The sequence below is a fragment of the Oncorhynchus mykiss genome, chromosome 3, assembly GCF_057628025.1.
Source record: "Oncorhynchus mykiss isolate SJ-2025 chromosome 3, ASM5762802v1, whole genome shotgun sequence".
NCBI lineage: Eukaryota > Metazoa > Chordata > Actinopteri > Salmoniformes > Salmonidae > Oncorhynchus > Oncorhynchus mykiss.
Genome location: NC_143024.1, coordinates 26,124,973 through 26,141,316, shown reverse-complemented (window position 1 = coordinate 26,141,316; position 16,344 = coordinate 26,124,973). Strand labels below are relative to the sequence as shown.

The 16,344-nt window shown below is 44.2% G+C and overlaps 2 protein-coding genes across 3 annotated transcripts in view; one reads left to right on the top strand and one right to left on the bottom strand.

Annotated features, from left to right (window-relative positions):
• Positions 1–4,049, bottom strand: part of LOC110510471 (suppressor of tumorigenicity 14 protein homolog) — a 35,639-nt gene extending 31,590 nt beyond the window's left edge. Inside the window, exon 1 of the mRNA XM_021591836.3 lies at positions 3,724–4,049. Within this exon, the coding sequence (XP_021447511.3) occupies positions 3,724–3,750 (27 nt within the window). The 5' untranslated portion in view covers positions 3,751–4,049. The remainder of the gene's footprint in view (positions 1–3,723) is intronic.
• Positions 4,050–4,776: 727 nt separating this feature from the next.
• Positions 4,777–16,344, top strand: part of aplp1 (amyloid beta (A4) precursor-like protein 1) — a 51,809-nt gene continuing 40,241 nt past the window's right edge. Inside the window, exon 1 of one of the 2 annotated variants that reach the window (XM_021591846.3) lies at positions 4,777–5,216. In XM_021591846.3, coding sequence (XP_021447521.2) covers positions 5,151–5,216 — 66 coding nt within the window. In that variant the 5' untranslated portion in view covers positions 4,777–5,150. The remainder of the gene's footprint in view (positions 5,217–16,344) is intronic. The other variant, XM_021591853.3, reaches the window with a different exon arrangement.

Genomic DNA, 16,344 nt, shown 5'->3' with positions numbered 1-16,344 from the left:
AAAAGCAGCCAACAAGAGCTCAGCATATGTGGGAACTCCAAGACTTTTGGAAAAGCATTCCAGGTTAAGCTGGTTGAGAGAATGCCAAGCCTGAGCAAAGCGGTCATCAAGGTGGCTACTTAGAAGAATCTCAAAAATAAAACGCATTTCATTGAACACTTTTTTTGGTTACTACACGATTCCATAGTTGTTATTTAGTTCTGATGTCTTCATTATTATTCTACAATGTAGAAAACAGTAAAAATTAAGAAAAACCCTGGAATGAGTAGGTGTGTCCAAAACCTTTTGACTGGTACTGTATGTATGTATGTATGTATACACACACAAATAAATACAAATACAGGATGTGGCCAGGGCAGGGAGCTAAGAAGAAGTACAGAAAAGTAGGGCTAGGAATTTCCCGGGGCCTCACAATACAATATCATGATACAAAGGTGCCAATAGGATATTTATTGCGAATCTATATGTATTGAAATTTGATACTGTGATTTCATTGCGATTCGATATTACAAACATATTGCTCAACATGTGTCTGCTGCAGAAGGAAAATAGAGAGCCATGAGAATGAATCTTGATCAGTAGTGGAAATAAAAGTTAAGAAAGCAAATTGGCTCCCTTTTTAAAAAGATGGGGAACAAGCAATGAAGGAAAAATACTGGAGTTTTGGTGCAGGTAAAGCCAACAAGCGCAAAAATAATATTGCAATATCGTTAAAAACAAAATCCAAATATGTAACTGTATGGATTCCCCCAGATCGAGGGAGATTATCAGTAGTCTTGTATGTCTTCCATTTCCTAATAATTGCTCCCACAGTTGATTTCTTCAAACCAAGTATATATAAAAAAAAAAAATGTGGACACCGTGTTAAACATTTGGCTGAAATTTGGCTGAAATATCCAAATCTACACAGTGCTAACAGGTGTATAAAAATTAGCACACAGTCATGCAATCACCATAGACAAACATTGTTAGTAGAACCTTAAGGAAGAGCTCAATGACTTTCAACGTGGCACCGTCACAGGATGCCACCTTTCCAACAAGTCAGTTGGTCAAATTTCTGCCCTGCTAGAGCTGCCCTGGTCAACTGTAAGTCCTGTTATTGTGAAGTGGAAACATCTAGGAGCAGCAACGGCTCAGTCACCGAAGTGGTAGGCCACACAAGCTCATAGAATGGGACCGCTGAGTGGTGAAGCGAGTAGAGCGTAAAAATCATCTGTCCTCGGTTGCACTCACTACCGAGTTCCAAACTGCATCTGGAAGCAATGTCAGCACAATAACTGTTCGTCGGGAGCATCATGAAATGGATTTCCATGGCCGAGCAGCTGCACATAAGCCTAAGGTCACCATGCTCAATGCCAAGCATCGGCTGGAGTGGTGTAAAGCTCACCTCCATTGGACTTTGGAACAGTGGAAACAAGTTCTCTGGAATGATGAATCACGCTTCGCCATCTGGCAGTCCGATGGACAAATCTGGGTTTGGTGGATGCCAGGAGAACGCTACCTGGCCAAATTGTTGTGCCAACTTTTTGTGCCAACTATAAAGTTTGGTGGAGCAGGAACAATGGTCTGGGGCTCTTTTTCATGGTTCGTGCTAGGCCCCTTGGTTCCAGTGAAGGGAAATCAACGCTACAGCACACAATGAGATTCTAGATGATTCTGTACTTCCAACTTTGTGGCAACAGTTTGGAGAAGGCCCTTTCCTGTTTCAGCATGACAATGCCACCGTGCACAAAGCAAGGCCCATAGAGAAATGGTTTGACGAGATCGGTGTAGAAGAACTTGACTGGCCTGCACAGAGCCCTGATCTCAACCTCATCGAACACTTTTGGGATGAATTGGCTGCGAGCCAGGCCTAATCGCCCAACATCAGTTCCCAACCTCACTAATGCTCTTGTGGCTGAATGGAAGTCAGTCCCCGCAGCATGTTCCGACATCTAGTGGAAAGTCTTCCCAGAAGAGTGGAGGCTGTCATAGCAGCATCCATATTAATGCACATGATTTTGGAATGAGATGTTCGACAAGCAGGTGTCCACATAATTTTGGTTATGTAGTGTACGTGTTCATCAGAGAACTGCTCTTAACGACACTTGTGTAAGCAAAGGAGCATTTTCTCTTAGACACAACTCATGAAAAGCTACTGCATGTACTAACTTACTGTGTAACCTGGAAATATATCAATGACAACCAGGATATCTGTGTGGACATCTCCATGATCCAATTCTACAGACTATACCAGCTCTTCTATGTGTAGCTAAGGTTTAACTATCACTTCAGTATTTGTTACAGGAAACCTAGAGACAGTCCAAGAACTATGACAATGCATACTGTACAAAGCAGGAAAACTAGGAGTACATTCCTGAGCATGAATGATCTGCACAAGGCAGCACCTATCTCAACAGGACACTCAGGGAAAACAGGCTATATGATTCAGTATACCAGCAAGTATTCAGAATTATTGTTCCTTTCCCTTACAAATATGATATCCCTCATCTTGTCCCTAAAAAGTGCATGTTCTTTCAGAGGACTCCAACCTCCTGTTTGCTTTTCTCTTTTGACTGAGCTCAAAACTATGTAGCATTTCACAACCCTCATTTTTTAATCAACATGACTATGCATGTGTAAACATCAAAACCAACATTTATAATAATATCAAAATGCAGTGTGAGGAAGAGGTTTTCCATAGAGGAACCTACCTTCCCCCCCCTCTCTAAACTCCTCTGTGCAGCGACTAACTTTCTTCTCAGTAGTCTTCCTCTGTGGGTGAGCAGCAGCGAGGCTGGAGGGGGATTGAGTCAGGACAGGTCTGGGATCCACAGGGTATCAGAATACCTGGAAGTTGGGGCAGGCCAGCATTGTCTGGGCTGGGAGTGGGGATTCAATACTAAGTACTGTTACCAGGGGGCTGGGGCCTGCCCGAAGTACAGCAAGGACATGTAATTAGTTTGTGACCACTGAACACTGGAGGTATATGAAATCAATATGGCTGCCCTGACCAGTGAGGGAGATAGGGTACACAGAGCTGACATTAATTAGAGTGATGTGACTTAAACCATGAATGATTGGTTGATACATTTACACTTGTCATGTGTGTCTCTTATCAAGTTTTTACTGTCTTTAAATTAACATACGGGTTGAGAAATATCCAGACAGTCAAGATGGGGAGCGTCCCTGCTAACTTGGCTACAGGTGTTTCATTTATGTTATCCAGGGCTCATCTGGAAAACAGATGTAATTCTCAATGTGACTTCCCTGGTTAAATAAAGGATAACTTAAAATAATAAATCCTATTCTGTGTTCCTTCCTCCAACACAATTGTTCCTTAAGTCATCACATTCAAAAGGAATTGTCTAACTTTAATTATTTATTTAAATAGAATTATGCCCATCCATCCTCAAATTATATGATAATGAATAATTACCCAACATAAAAAGTTAACTATAAAAGTTTAAAATTAACTGGGATAACCTGAAGGCCAGTGAGAAAGCAACGTACTTCCTGGAAGTGTTCACTTGTGGTATGTTGTCACTGAAAGTCAATTGGTTTGCCTACATGGGCTGAGTTTGACAGGTGGCCCATTCCAGTGACTGGAATGAAACGTTATGTATGTCTGTAAAATAGATTTTCAAATTAAATCGCTAACAATGCAAAAGTGACAACAGTGGCGCATGGCGGACTTGGTTACACCGTTGTTCCTAAATGTATAATTTGTATAACACAACTTACCTCGTATTCAAATCGTGCGGAATTCATTTTCTTCAATTACTTAAGAGTTAAATCCAGTTGGTAGACAGTTCAATCAAACAAAAACGATTTAGAAACACGGGACTATATTCCTCCCTCCCGAGGTCCAAGACGTTTCAAGTCAACGCGGGAGGGAGATTAATGAAATTATGATCAAAAGTAGCAACTTTTTTACCATTGGTAAAATTCTTCAATGACTCCTCTGGTTAAAAGTTGTGACACCTTTGTGGTTGTCGTGGCTGAGGTGTTTGTTTCAGTCAACAATTGTTTCTTGAAACTGACCCTTTCCATCCACACCCACAACATTTAGCCACGCCCACACCTTTGTAAACGTCCAGAACGCCAGGTGAGATTTGGGCCTGGTGATCAGGAAGTTGCGATTTTACAGAACATTTAAATTAGAAGTAGTTTGTGTAAACAGGTGCGGTTATGTTATATCAGCTCTACAGTTAGGTAGGCTACATACATATATAATATCTTCTCGATATCAACGTTTCATAACAAATAGGTCTACATCACATCTTCATAAGCTGAGAAAAATATTGTGTCAAATTTAAAAATCGCTAATAGAGTATTGAAATGATTGAATACACTGATACCCCACACGTAGAGAACGAGACAATTATTTTACCTTGCGTGCCCCCTAGTGACCAAATACAGAATTTGGATTGGCATAGACATTTTTTATCGTTCGTATAATGAATGACAGGTCCATTGCTATATGCTCTATCCAATGAATATCGCATTTCCGACACCTACTAGACTGGAGTATAACTAACTCCCTTATACGTTGCTAAAAAAAATTATAATAATAATACCTTATCATAATACTACACTCACAAAAAATAAATAAATACAAAACTCCACTATTGAAATATATTGTCCTACTTCAGGCCAACAGCCTGAAAGGATGGGACGTCAAATCTCGCACAACCAAATCGAACTTTCAACGTTTCCTAGTTCCGACTAGCACGTGAACGCAGCCTGTTTCGGCACTGCTGTCACTGAATTCGTGACGCATATTATGAAACCGTTAAGGCAGTTCCATAGATAGACCAGTTTCCATCCACTGCCTGCGCTTCCCATTCATGTCCATTGGGTGTCTCCCTCCACCAAATCAAACCGCAGTTAATCTAAAAATGTTGGCGCTTTGAGGAAAGTCCATTGTACAGTACAAACTCGAAGATGGGCGTTGATGGGCGTTCTTTTTTTTCCGGCGAGGCTGCAGCCCCATATTAGCCCCGGCTGCGATTGGAGAGAGCAAGTGCGCACGGACGCAGACGCAGGAGATATTGGAGGCAGTCACCGAACAGAATAGAGATCTTCATAGTAACTGATGTAACTGTATTTGGGAATCAATTCAGATTATAAAGAGAAAACATTCCAATTGAGAAACGAAAGGAGTGAAAATGGGACATTCAGTGTTACCCATATTGATGGTCGTATTGTCCCATTGCGTATGGGGAAATGTCGAGGTAAGCACCAAGAATATTATCTTTCATTGTAAATGTTTATCGATATCACTCATGTCATGAATAACAATTCGTATTCTTTTTGCTGACGCGCACCGTTATCTTGGACAGATTTAATTAGCAAGTGAATGCGCACACAGACTGTCAAATGATAGATTACACGTCAACAAGAAGGAACGCTCAGTAACCTACCTACGCGGACTAAATGCTACCAAGTATTCAAGACAATACATGCATTTTGTATTAGGATATGTTGTATGTCAGCCTCCCCCCCCCCCCCCCCCCCCCCCCCCCCCTGGTTTGAGAGAGAGACCATCGGGGACCTGCCCTTGATAAACAAAGAGAGAAATGTACTGAACGTCTTCATAGCCTGGGGTGGGGCCATTATTTTTTGGTGAAACTCAGTTTTTCTTTTGGTCTAATTGAAAAAAAATGAAGAATACAACGCAACATCTCATATTTGTTTTCATCATATCAGTAGGCCATAAACTGGTATATGCTATTATAGGCCTGCAAGCCTTTATTAAATAATTTAAAATCAAGTGCTGTTTGAACATGGTGGCCTTATTACATCAGTATCCCAGGTAGGGGGGATGTAGAGGAGCCCCACTGACTGACTGCTTTGTCATGACACTGGTGCTAGGAATGCTGAATGAGAGAACACAGTAGGTCTTCCGGCTGCTTATATTTACTTATTTAACTAGGCAAGTCAGTTAAGAAATAATTCTTATTTACAATGATGGCCTAGGAACAGTGGGTTAACTGCCTTGTTCAGGGGCAGAATGACAGCTCAGGGATTTGATCTAGCAACCTTTCGGTTACTGGCCCAACGCTCTAACCACCAGGCTACCTGCCACCCCATACAGGGAGAGAGTAGCATCACACCTACTATTTTAATGAAAATGTACAGTCTTCTCCAGGCTATGTCTTGAATCTGGGACTTGCATCGGATGCATAAGATTTATCTGCAGTGGAGGCCTGTGCTTAAACCTTTTGTTGCACTACTGTGAATCCAGGGGAATGCGAGGGAGAAATTCTGTATTGATTGTGAAATGTGGTGCTTTTCATCTCACATCCTTGTTTCTTTTTTTAATGAGAGGAAATTATCTTTCTGTAAGCCTACACCTTAGCCTCCTGCTTTAATATGGGGTCATATTTGATCTTGATCTTATTTGATCTGACTACATGTTGTATAGCAGGATGTAGAATGAACTAAGGCTGAGGCCTGAGCCACTACTAAGCTCCATCTTGTCACTGCACTGAATGAAATTAAAAAATGCAAATGGCTGTTCTCAGGTCAGCTCAGCAGGCTCTATCTTCATCTCATGCTTCATATGTTGTAGATAGGAGTTTCTGCCAGACAGACTGTTCTGGGGCCAGATCAATGTAATGACCAGGCAGCCATCAGTCACTCAGTCCTCCCACCATACCGCTATTACTGACAGCAGACTTTAATGAGCTCTACCACAGCATAGCACTGCACTCTCCAGACTATGACTCTTCCATTTCCCCCATGGATCACTAGAATAGACCAATTATTTTAGTTTCCCAACTAAAAATCATGACATTTGAATTGTTAGTACCTTGCTGTGTTACTTGAATGGAGTAATTGCTTTTCCCCTACTGTTTTACCTTTTTATAATAATGGCTCGTGTATCTCAAAGTGCTAACACTTAGACATAACATTTAACCTTGTCCACAGAGAATCAAATCACTCTCTTGGCTAATTGGGAAACCATAGCACATGTACAGAATTTTCTCTCATCTGGTCGTTCTATGTAGAACACCTGTGAAGGTCTAGACTCCGGACTGATATGTGACATCATGGGCCACCCACCACCGAGCTGTGCCAATGCGTCAGAGGAGACTTCCAGGGACCACTAGACCCAGACGCCCCCCCCCCCCCCCCCCCCCCCCCCCCCCCCCTCCCCCCTCCTCGGTGGCCTTCAGCCCCTCAGCTAATGAGGGAGGCCAGGCTCCCGGGAGTGGAGAGGAGGTATAAAAGGGCAGAGGGGTGGTGCTGGGTGGAAAGCAGGGGAGAGTGGGGTGTGAGCAGTGACTCATGGAGCCTCAGCTGGAGTTACAGTGCGGGTCAAGCTCGCTTTCCACCTGGGAATAGAAGTGTGAGTTGTTCCCTCTCTTTGTTACTGTTGCATTGTAAGGGCGTAGGTAGACTAGAGGAGAAGCTCTATGTTCCTCTGTAAGAACTAGCTCACATACATAATCTCACTCTATCTATCCATATACTGTCTACCAGCTGTACATTATGCCCTTGGAAGGTATTAGAAATCCCAATCTCCAGTCAGTAGAAAGCATGTAATCATCATAGTGGGGTGTGTAAGGATTCATTCTGAAGATGTTAAGAAGATTAGCATGCGTATTATTAACCATTGGTGCTGGTTGCTCACAGTGTGTTTTATTAGCCATAAACCTGTACCTTTCATTGTGGAATTATTCCACTGCTGTAAGAGGATTACTGCTGTATGCTGAGGAACCACGCTTAGGTTTAAAAAAGGAGACCTGCAGATATGTGAAGGTTTACAGCCCAGATTACACTTTGAAGAGGCTGGCTTGCTGGTTTAACACCCTGGTATTAGCTGTGTTAAAGATGGTTCTTTAATATTTGTTTGCCTTTTCCATGGTAAAGGTTGAAATTGGGCAATTATGCATTGCAAACTGTTGTCTGTATCATGTAAGGGCTTTAGGGTGCAGTACAAATGGTGTTTGTTTACACAGAACGAAATGTAAGAGAACGAAAGCATTAGATAGTTTCAAAGCACAAGGGTAAAGTTCAACATTTACTCATCTGAAACACAACCATTATGCAATGTGTTCTTGTGCTCTCTGTCCATGTTCTCCATTTTGTTGCTATTCACATACTATGTGTTCTTATTGTGTTAAAAGCAGGGACCAATGCATTGTAGAATTAAAACATTTTACTGTTTACTTCCCGTCAGTGTCAATGAAGCTGACACAGTAGCGTGACACTCCTAGCATGATACTTTGACAGTTTATCTATACTGTCCTATGTGTCTTTACCTCAGCCACCTTGGATGCAATGACATGTGCCACTTGCAGTGCTGAGAGTATTTAGTTGATTGACAACCTAGCATAGATCTTGCCTGACGACTCAAACGGAATTCTTCATTCGCTACATACTTCAGTTTGAGACTGCAATCATTGAAGTCATTTGTGGTGACATCAAAATGAGGGGTGTTGTACAAAACAAAGCCATCAGCGATTGGATCATCTCTAACCAATCAGAGTACCAAAGGCAAAGATGAATTTTCAAAATTTTCAAAACGTGGCTTTACCCACGTGTGTTTTGGCTCTGGCCCAACCCTGGATTGCTGATGGATTGGCCATTGGAAGTCTTTGAAGCCACCGGTCTACCATATTGGCACTTCCCAGTATGAGCAGTCCTCCATAGAAATTAATGGAATTCTACAGCATTTCAATACAATTTCTCAAGGACAAAATTACATGTATTTTTTTGTTGATCTAGTGGGGACAGTAACTAATTTTTATACTTTTTTCTTTTCTTTCTTTCTTTCTTTCTTTTTTCTTTTCTTTTCTTTTCTTTTCTTTTCTTCCCCCCCTTGGGCCCAACCCATCGGTTTTTGGGACCAATCAGACTGTCTAGAATGACCAATCAGCAGTCTAGGACATTCTAGTGTTTGCATTCTAGAAATCGTAGGGAGGCACTCCGATTCAGACTCATTGCAGAGAAGAAACTGATGTCTGTGGGCGCGGCGGAGCATTTGGCCGGAGCAAAGAGTTTTGTTAGCCAGGGAAGCAGAGGTCACCTTCCCTACAATAACACAGCATGTGTCATGACTCCGACAGACAATAACTGCTATAAAAAGATGACATTGATGATCTTAAACATTCTGTTTAACAGCACTACAGCCTCATGCTACTTCCACCTGCCTGAAAATGGAAAGATGGCAATGATGAAGATTAATGTATCCTCAAAGACATGTTTTGTATCAAACAGAAGTGTCAGAGTCAAGTGATGTATTAATGATGAGGAATGAGCAGGTTCTGCCAATGCATATATTTGAGTACACTAATGCCCTCCCGAGTGGTGCAGTGGTCTAAGCCACTGCATCGCAGTTGCTAGCTATGCCACTAGAGATCCTGGATCGAGTCCAGACTCTGTCGTGACCGGGAGACCCATGGGGCGGCGCACAATTTGGTCCAGCGTCGTCCGGTTTAGGGGAGGGTTTGGCCGGCAGGGATATCCTTGTCCCATCACAAACTAGCGGCTCCTGTGGCGGGCCGGGCGCATGCACACTGATGCAGTCGCCAGGTGTACAGTGTTTCCTCCGACACATTGGTGCGCCTGGGTTCCTGGTTAAGCGGGCATTGTGTAAAGAAGCAGTGCGGCTTGGTTGGGTTGTGTTTCGGAGGACACGTGGCTCTCGACCTTCACGTCTCCCGAGTCTGTACGGGAGTTGCAGCGATGAGACAAGACTAACTACCAATTGGATACCATGAAAAATAAAAAGAGTACAGTAAACCGTAAGCTTTGGGGGAAATGCACAGCTCTGTGTTTTTCAAGATAAGTTACTGCAGAGCAGGCTGCTGGAACCCAGGGAGACCAGAGAAGCTAATGGCCATTGGTAGATTCATGAAACACAGATCTCCAGGTCACATATGCTCTCCAATTTATGAGGGCAGGAGAGAGGAAGGGGGAGAAAGATAGTGGGGTATGTTTAGAAGAGGAGGAGGAAGAAGATTAAACGGATACAGGGAGTTGCTAAATTGCAGCGCATGTTCCCCCTTCAGCATTTTCAGGCCTTGTGTTGGATACACAGAAGCTCACCCCTCCACTCCCTCTGCCTGTGACTGCAGTGCTATGGATATGTAGAAATGGTTACAGGATACTAGCATCTCTCTCGCTCTCTCGCTCTGTGTCTGTCTGTATATCTTTCTCGTTTAATTAATTTTCGAGGAAGGAGATAATGGTTTCATTAATGGTTTCCCTTGTGCTTTGCTCTGCCGTGTGCTTTAGGACATGAAATGTGCTGTTTTATTGGATCCCATCTTTCCTCTCTTATTGTGCTCTTTCCAAGCGTTTGAAGTGAAAAGCACATAACAAGGACATGATCCAAAATCTTGCACAGTCAGTGTGAAATTAAACCCGGGCACAATGAAAGGAAAGGCATAAGATAAAAGAATTGCTGTAAATGTGCCTCAGCAATTAAGCCATTACCGGAGGTGACAGCTAAATGAAAAGATGTTACGTGGGCCATTTAATGAGCGGTCTGGGTTATTCGTGCCATGACAGACATTCAAGGAAGTCCATGGTATCACGAAGTACGAAAGGCCATCGGGAGTCTCATGCAAATCCAACAGCTAAGGAGAGTTGAGAGAGTGCAGCACAAAGGGGAACTAAGATTCCCTAAAACTGTGTTGTGCATGTTTAGGAGTTAGGGGAGAGAGGGAGTGTGAGGCATATACAGTAGATCCATAGCCACTGATCACGTCTGGCTCCAGTGCCTGCGTGCATGTCAGAACTTCTGGCAGGCCGGAGATATCACTCCAATCCAAGGTCCCCCATCCCAAAGGCTTGGCCTGGTAAGCCTAATTGGCTACATTTCTGCTGAAAAAAATTGAAGCGAAAGGGAGCTGTGGGTCTGGCTTGTCCCTGCCGAAGCCAGCAGGAGGTTTCAGAAGAGCCGCCCGCGAGACATCTGCAGTGTAGTGATAACATTTGTCCTCTGTGTTTGGGAGGAGAGCAAGAGCGTGTCCTCCATTAGGCAGAGAGCGAGAGTGGGGGAGGCTAGATAGAGGAGACAGTTTACTGAGAGAGAGCGGCGATATAGGCTTGATGGGTAGGAGGGCAGTAGAGGGCAAGTTGTTGGTGCTAAGAGAAACTCTAAACCCACAGGCTCTCTGGTGTCTGGAAAGGCAGAGATTCATCTCTGTCATGTACTGTATATGTATTCACAGGTGACCCAGGGAAAGTGGAGGAAGTACACTGCCTGCAGGCCATAGCACTGAGCCTAGTCATTACCCATTCACATACATGCACACACATGCAGAGAGCCAGTGAAGAGGAGGGTGAGGCGGGGCGGGGCTGGACTGCAACAGGACGTTTCCATAATGACACCGGGACGCATAGATAGCTTTGTGGAGGCTGGCCTGGCTGACAGGGAGTTGGGAGGAGGCTGGCCTGGCTGACAGGGAGTTTGGAGGAGGTTGGCCTGGCTGACAGGGAGTTGGGAGGAGGCTGGCCTGGCTGACAGGGAGTTGGGAGGAGGCTGGCCTGGCTGACAGGGAGTTGGGAGGAGGCTGGCCTGGCTGACAGGGAGTTGGGAGGAGGCTGGCCTGGCTGACAGGAATTGGGGAGGAGGCTGGCCTGGCTGACAGGAATTGGGGAGGAGGCTGGCCTGGCTGACAGAAATTGGGGAGGAGGCTGGCCTGGCTGACAGAAATTGGGGAGGAGGCTGGCCTGGCTGACAGGAATTGGGGAGGAGGCTGGCCTGGCTGACAGGAATTGGGGAGGAGGCTGGCCTGGCTGACAGGAATTGGGGAGGAGGCTGGCCTGGCTGACAGGAATTGGGGAGGAGGCTGGCCTGGCTGACAGGAATTGGGGAGGAGGCTGGCCTGGCTGACAGGGAGTGGGGAGGAGGCTGGCTTGGCTGACAGGGAGTGGGGAGGAGGCTGGCCTGGCTGACAGGGAGTGGTGGGGAGAATTTCAGAGGGTCCGATTAGGTTGATCAGCAGTGCACTAACATTCCACACACCGTTGGATGGGTGGAATGGATTGGCATTGAGGGAGATGTCTGGATCAGTGTCAGTGCCCTGCTCTCTGCCATCTCTAGCAGCAGAGGGATGCAACTTGGCACAGCGGTAGCGAGGGCAAACCCAGCAGCTGGTGGCAGGGAGTGAAGTGAGGTGGTGTGCAGCGGGCTAGCAAGCGGCTCATTTCCTCCTTCCTATGCTCACATGAATACAAAAGGTGCAGTGGGTGCACAATGCACCTCAATGACACACACACACCTCCACACGCATTGACGGACAAACAGCCCAGACACACGCAGGGTACACCAACACACACACACTATCCAGGCACACACACACATACTCACTGCTTTAAAAAGATGTCACGCTGCGGCAGTTGCATCAATTATTGACGGCCTTGGAAAGGTCTGGGCTCTTGCTTGTTGGATTGGGCACTGGCACTCTTGTCACGCACGCATTCATCCCCAGAACCCACCCCATTCCCCTTCCAGCCTCAGAGTGGATCCTGACAGTACACCAGCTCTTCCCTACACGTAAACTGTTTGATCTTGAAATATTCATCCTCCACTCTCTGTTCTCTCTCTCTCTCTCTCTCTCTCTCTCTCTCTCCTCCTGTTCTCTTTTTCTCTCTACCTCTCTCTCTCTCCTCTTTATCTCTATGTTCTCTCTCACAATACACAGACACTCTGTCTCCATCTTCCTTGTCTTCCATCGTCACCCAACCTCATCAGACCTGCTGCTTGCCTGAGTGTATATTTTTCATACCTCCGAGACAATATCCTCCACATATATATATTTTATTTTTATTTTTTTTATTTCACCTTTATTTAACCAGGTAGGCAAGTTGAGAACAAGTTCTCATTTACAACTGCGACCTGGCCAAGATAAAGCAAAGCAGTTCGACACATACAACAACACAGAGTTACACATGGAGTAAAACAAACATACAGTCAATAATACAGTATAAACAAGTCTATATACGATGTGAGCAAATGAGGTGAGATAAGGGAGGTAAAGGCAAAAAAGGCCATGGTGGCAAAGTAAATACAATATAGCAAGTAAAACACTGGCATGGTAGATTTGCAGTGGAAGAATGTGCAAAGTAGAAATAAAAATAATGGGGTGCAAAGGAGCAAAATAAATAAATAAAATAAATACAGTAGGGAAAGCGGTAGTTGATTGGGCTAAATTATAGGTGGGCTATGGACCGGTGCAGTACAGGTGCAGTAATCACATACAGTATGTTCTCACAGCAGATATCGCTAACTGCACTCAATTGCCATAGCACATTTCTACACCGACAAAAGTGAGTTAACAGATATCCTCTTAATGTATTGCCATAAAGTAATATATGTACCTAGGATACCATGGTTGTAAACATGTTGTAGTGACCTTCGTACAACACCTAGCAACCTTGTCAAGAGGTTCAGACCTTCTCGGGTAATGGCTAAGGTGACAGACGTAGGGACCTGTGTTCGATATCAGCTAATGGAAAGTCTCAGGTATTTAATCTGTAACAATAGGACTCCGACAGAGACGGGTCAATATTTCATCCATCCCCCAGCTCACCATGGTCAAGGCCACGCTCTCTCTGCTGCACACACCAGCCAATATTCACCCTAGCGCCACTAACAAATTGGATATTTTGCATGAGTCTACCTCTGTCTGCAAAAAAATACATTCATAAAGGCAAGAAGCTGAAGTGGAGGTTTCCAGGCTTGGACATAGAGGGTTCATTTTACAGTTTGTCTGAATGACTCAAACGTTCTTCACCCCCGTCTGACAGTCTACATGATGGCCTGAGGAAATGAGATAATACTAATGTTTAATCTACTGAGGGACTGGAGCGCAGACAGACCAGCAGACTGTACCCTGCAGCACATTATCTCACCAGAGTGGCACAGGCTGAAATAACACATAGAGACAGGGCATGCAGTTACACTCCAGCAGGTATATTTCACTGGTCATCCCCAAAGCCAGCGCTTACTTTGGCCACCTTTCCTTCCAGTTCTCTGGTGCCAATGACTGGAACAAATTGCAAAAATACAAGACTCCAGCTTCAGTTATCTCCCTCTCTAACTTTAAGCATCAGCTGTCAGAGCAGCTTACCGATCACTGTACCTGTCCACAGCCAATCTGTAAATAGCACACCCAACTACCTCATCCCCATATTGTTATTTATCTTCTTGCTCTTTTGCACCCCAGTATCTCTACTTCCACATCATCATCTGCACATCTATCTCTCCAGTGCTAATGCTAAATTGTAATTATTTCTCCTCTATGGCCTATTTATTGCCTTACCTCCCTACTCTTCTACATTTGCACACACTTAACATAGATTTTTCAAATTGTGTTATTGACTACGTTTGTTTATCCCATGTGTAACTCTGTTTTGTCTGTGTTGCACTGCTTTGCTTATCTTGGCCAGGTCGCAGTTGTAAATGAGAACTTGTTCTCAACTGGAATACCTGGTTAAATAAAGGTGAAATAAACACACACAGACCGGGGCAGTACAAGACATGACATGTTATCCAGGCATTGTTTCATAACATTATTCCCGGCCTGTTATCCGCAGTGCCTATTTTTCCATCTTGCATCACGACAAGATGCCAGCCCTCAAACCATTTCTTTAACTGTGATTTAAAGAGGGGGAATAGCAGGAAAGCAATAATACAATGCAGTGTTCATTTAAAGAGGCCCCGAGCTGTGTCTGGGAGTGACAGGCTCCAGACAGATGACAGATTGAGTGGAGAGATGGTGTCAAGCCTCTCACAGTGATCGTTGTAGCCCTACAGCATGTAACATGGTGACATGTAGCCTTGTCTAAATTGCATAGCCTACTGTTAAAGGACTAGTGCATGTAGGATTGTGTGGAGCCTTACCTAAATTGTATAGTGTACTAGACTTTGTATGGTTGACCTTTATGATATTATTGTGCTATTATCATGTGGTGAAGTGTTAGCTCCACTACAGGGTGAGTCACCTGCAGTCAGTTCATACATGGTGATAGGGGTGGCAGTGTGGATTCCATGATAATGACTGTGTCAAAGAATTGTACATGTCAAGGCTCTGGTGTTGAGTCATACGTGTGTGTGTGTGTCATATCACAGCAGCTGTCAGTAGAACAGATTCAGACTTGAAGATCGAAGGCGAAGATGATTAAAAAATAAGGAAAGAGAGGCACAGCCTGTTCTGAAGCAAGATGCGTTGTCATTCCACAGTGCCCTGAGGCAGGGGGAACAGAAGGGATGTTGCCACAAGATAAGGGATTGGGTAATCTAATGGTTCATCAGGAGTGGCTCTGACCAGTGGCTCATGTCTGGGAAGAGCAGGGTGATTAGACCGGGGAAGAAGAAATATCTGATTTGATTTGAGGCTCAGCAAATCAGACTGTTATGAGTTTGTTTGTTTATCAGTAGTGTTGGTAAAACATGAGCTCTAAACAGATCTATCCTCCACTCTGTTAGTGTCCTCTACTACTCATTAGTCTGGACCTGAGGCCTAAATCATTGATGTGATTCCTATTAACATGACTCTCAGCCATGCAGAACTCTGATAGCCTGTTTGGATGGGATGTTTCTGTTTGGTGATACATTTTAGTGAGACAATTACATTTATTTATTTAAATTATTTTTGATGTGTCAATTGTTTCTAGTAATTTGTAAAGGAGGCACTCTTAAGATGGAGGTTTCAGAGAGGAGGCAGACAATTTGTAGCAGTGCAATGCCCAGGGGGAGTACTATTATTTTATGTGCAGGAGAGTGGGTGGCAAACTCTACACTGTATATATGTATACAACAAAAAGGACGATGACTGGTACCATAAACTGGGGAAAACAAAGTAAATTAAATAATACATTAAACTCAAATAACGCAGGCCTCAATCATGCCTGAACCAGCAGTATGTCAGCCTTACCCCCGAAACCTTACCCCTGTCTGCAAGAGACAGAAATTACAAGGCTTAAATAGTACCTAGGTTATCCTCCCACCTGGAACATACCAATAGTGACCAATCAAATACCACTGGCATGAAATAAAGACACAGAATTACCAATAAGCATGTGTAGGCATTTCCATGGACATTTTATAAATGCACACTCTCCAATAACAGGTTAGCAAGAAACATAAAGCATACCATTGCCCGGGGTAAGCAGTCATAATATCATGCACGGACTGACACCAGCTCCGTGACAGAATTCTTGAAAACATTATGTCCATCGTCTTTCCCAACAAATGCATACTCATTCTAAGGCACTGCATCGCAGTGCTAGCTGTGCCACTAGAGATTCTGGGTTAGAGTCCAGGCTCTGTCGCAGCCGGCCGTGACCGGGAGACCCATGAGGTGGCGCACAATTGGCCCAGCATCGTCCGGGTTAGGG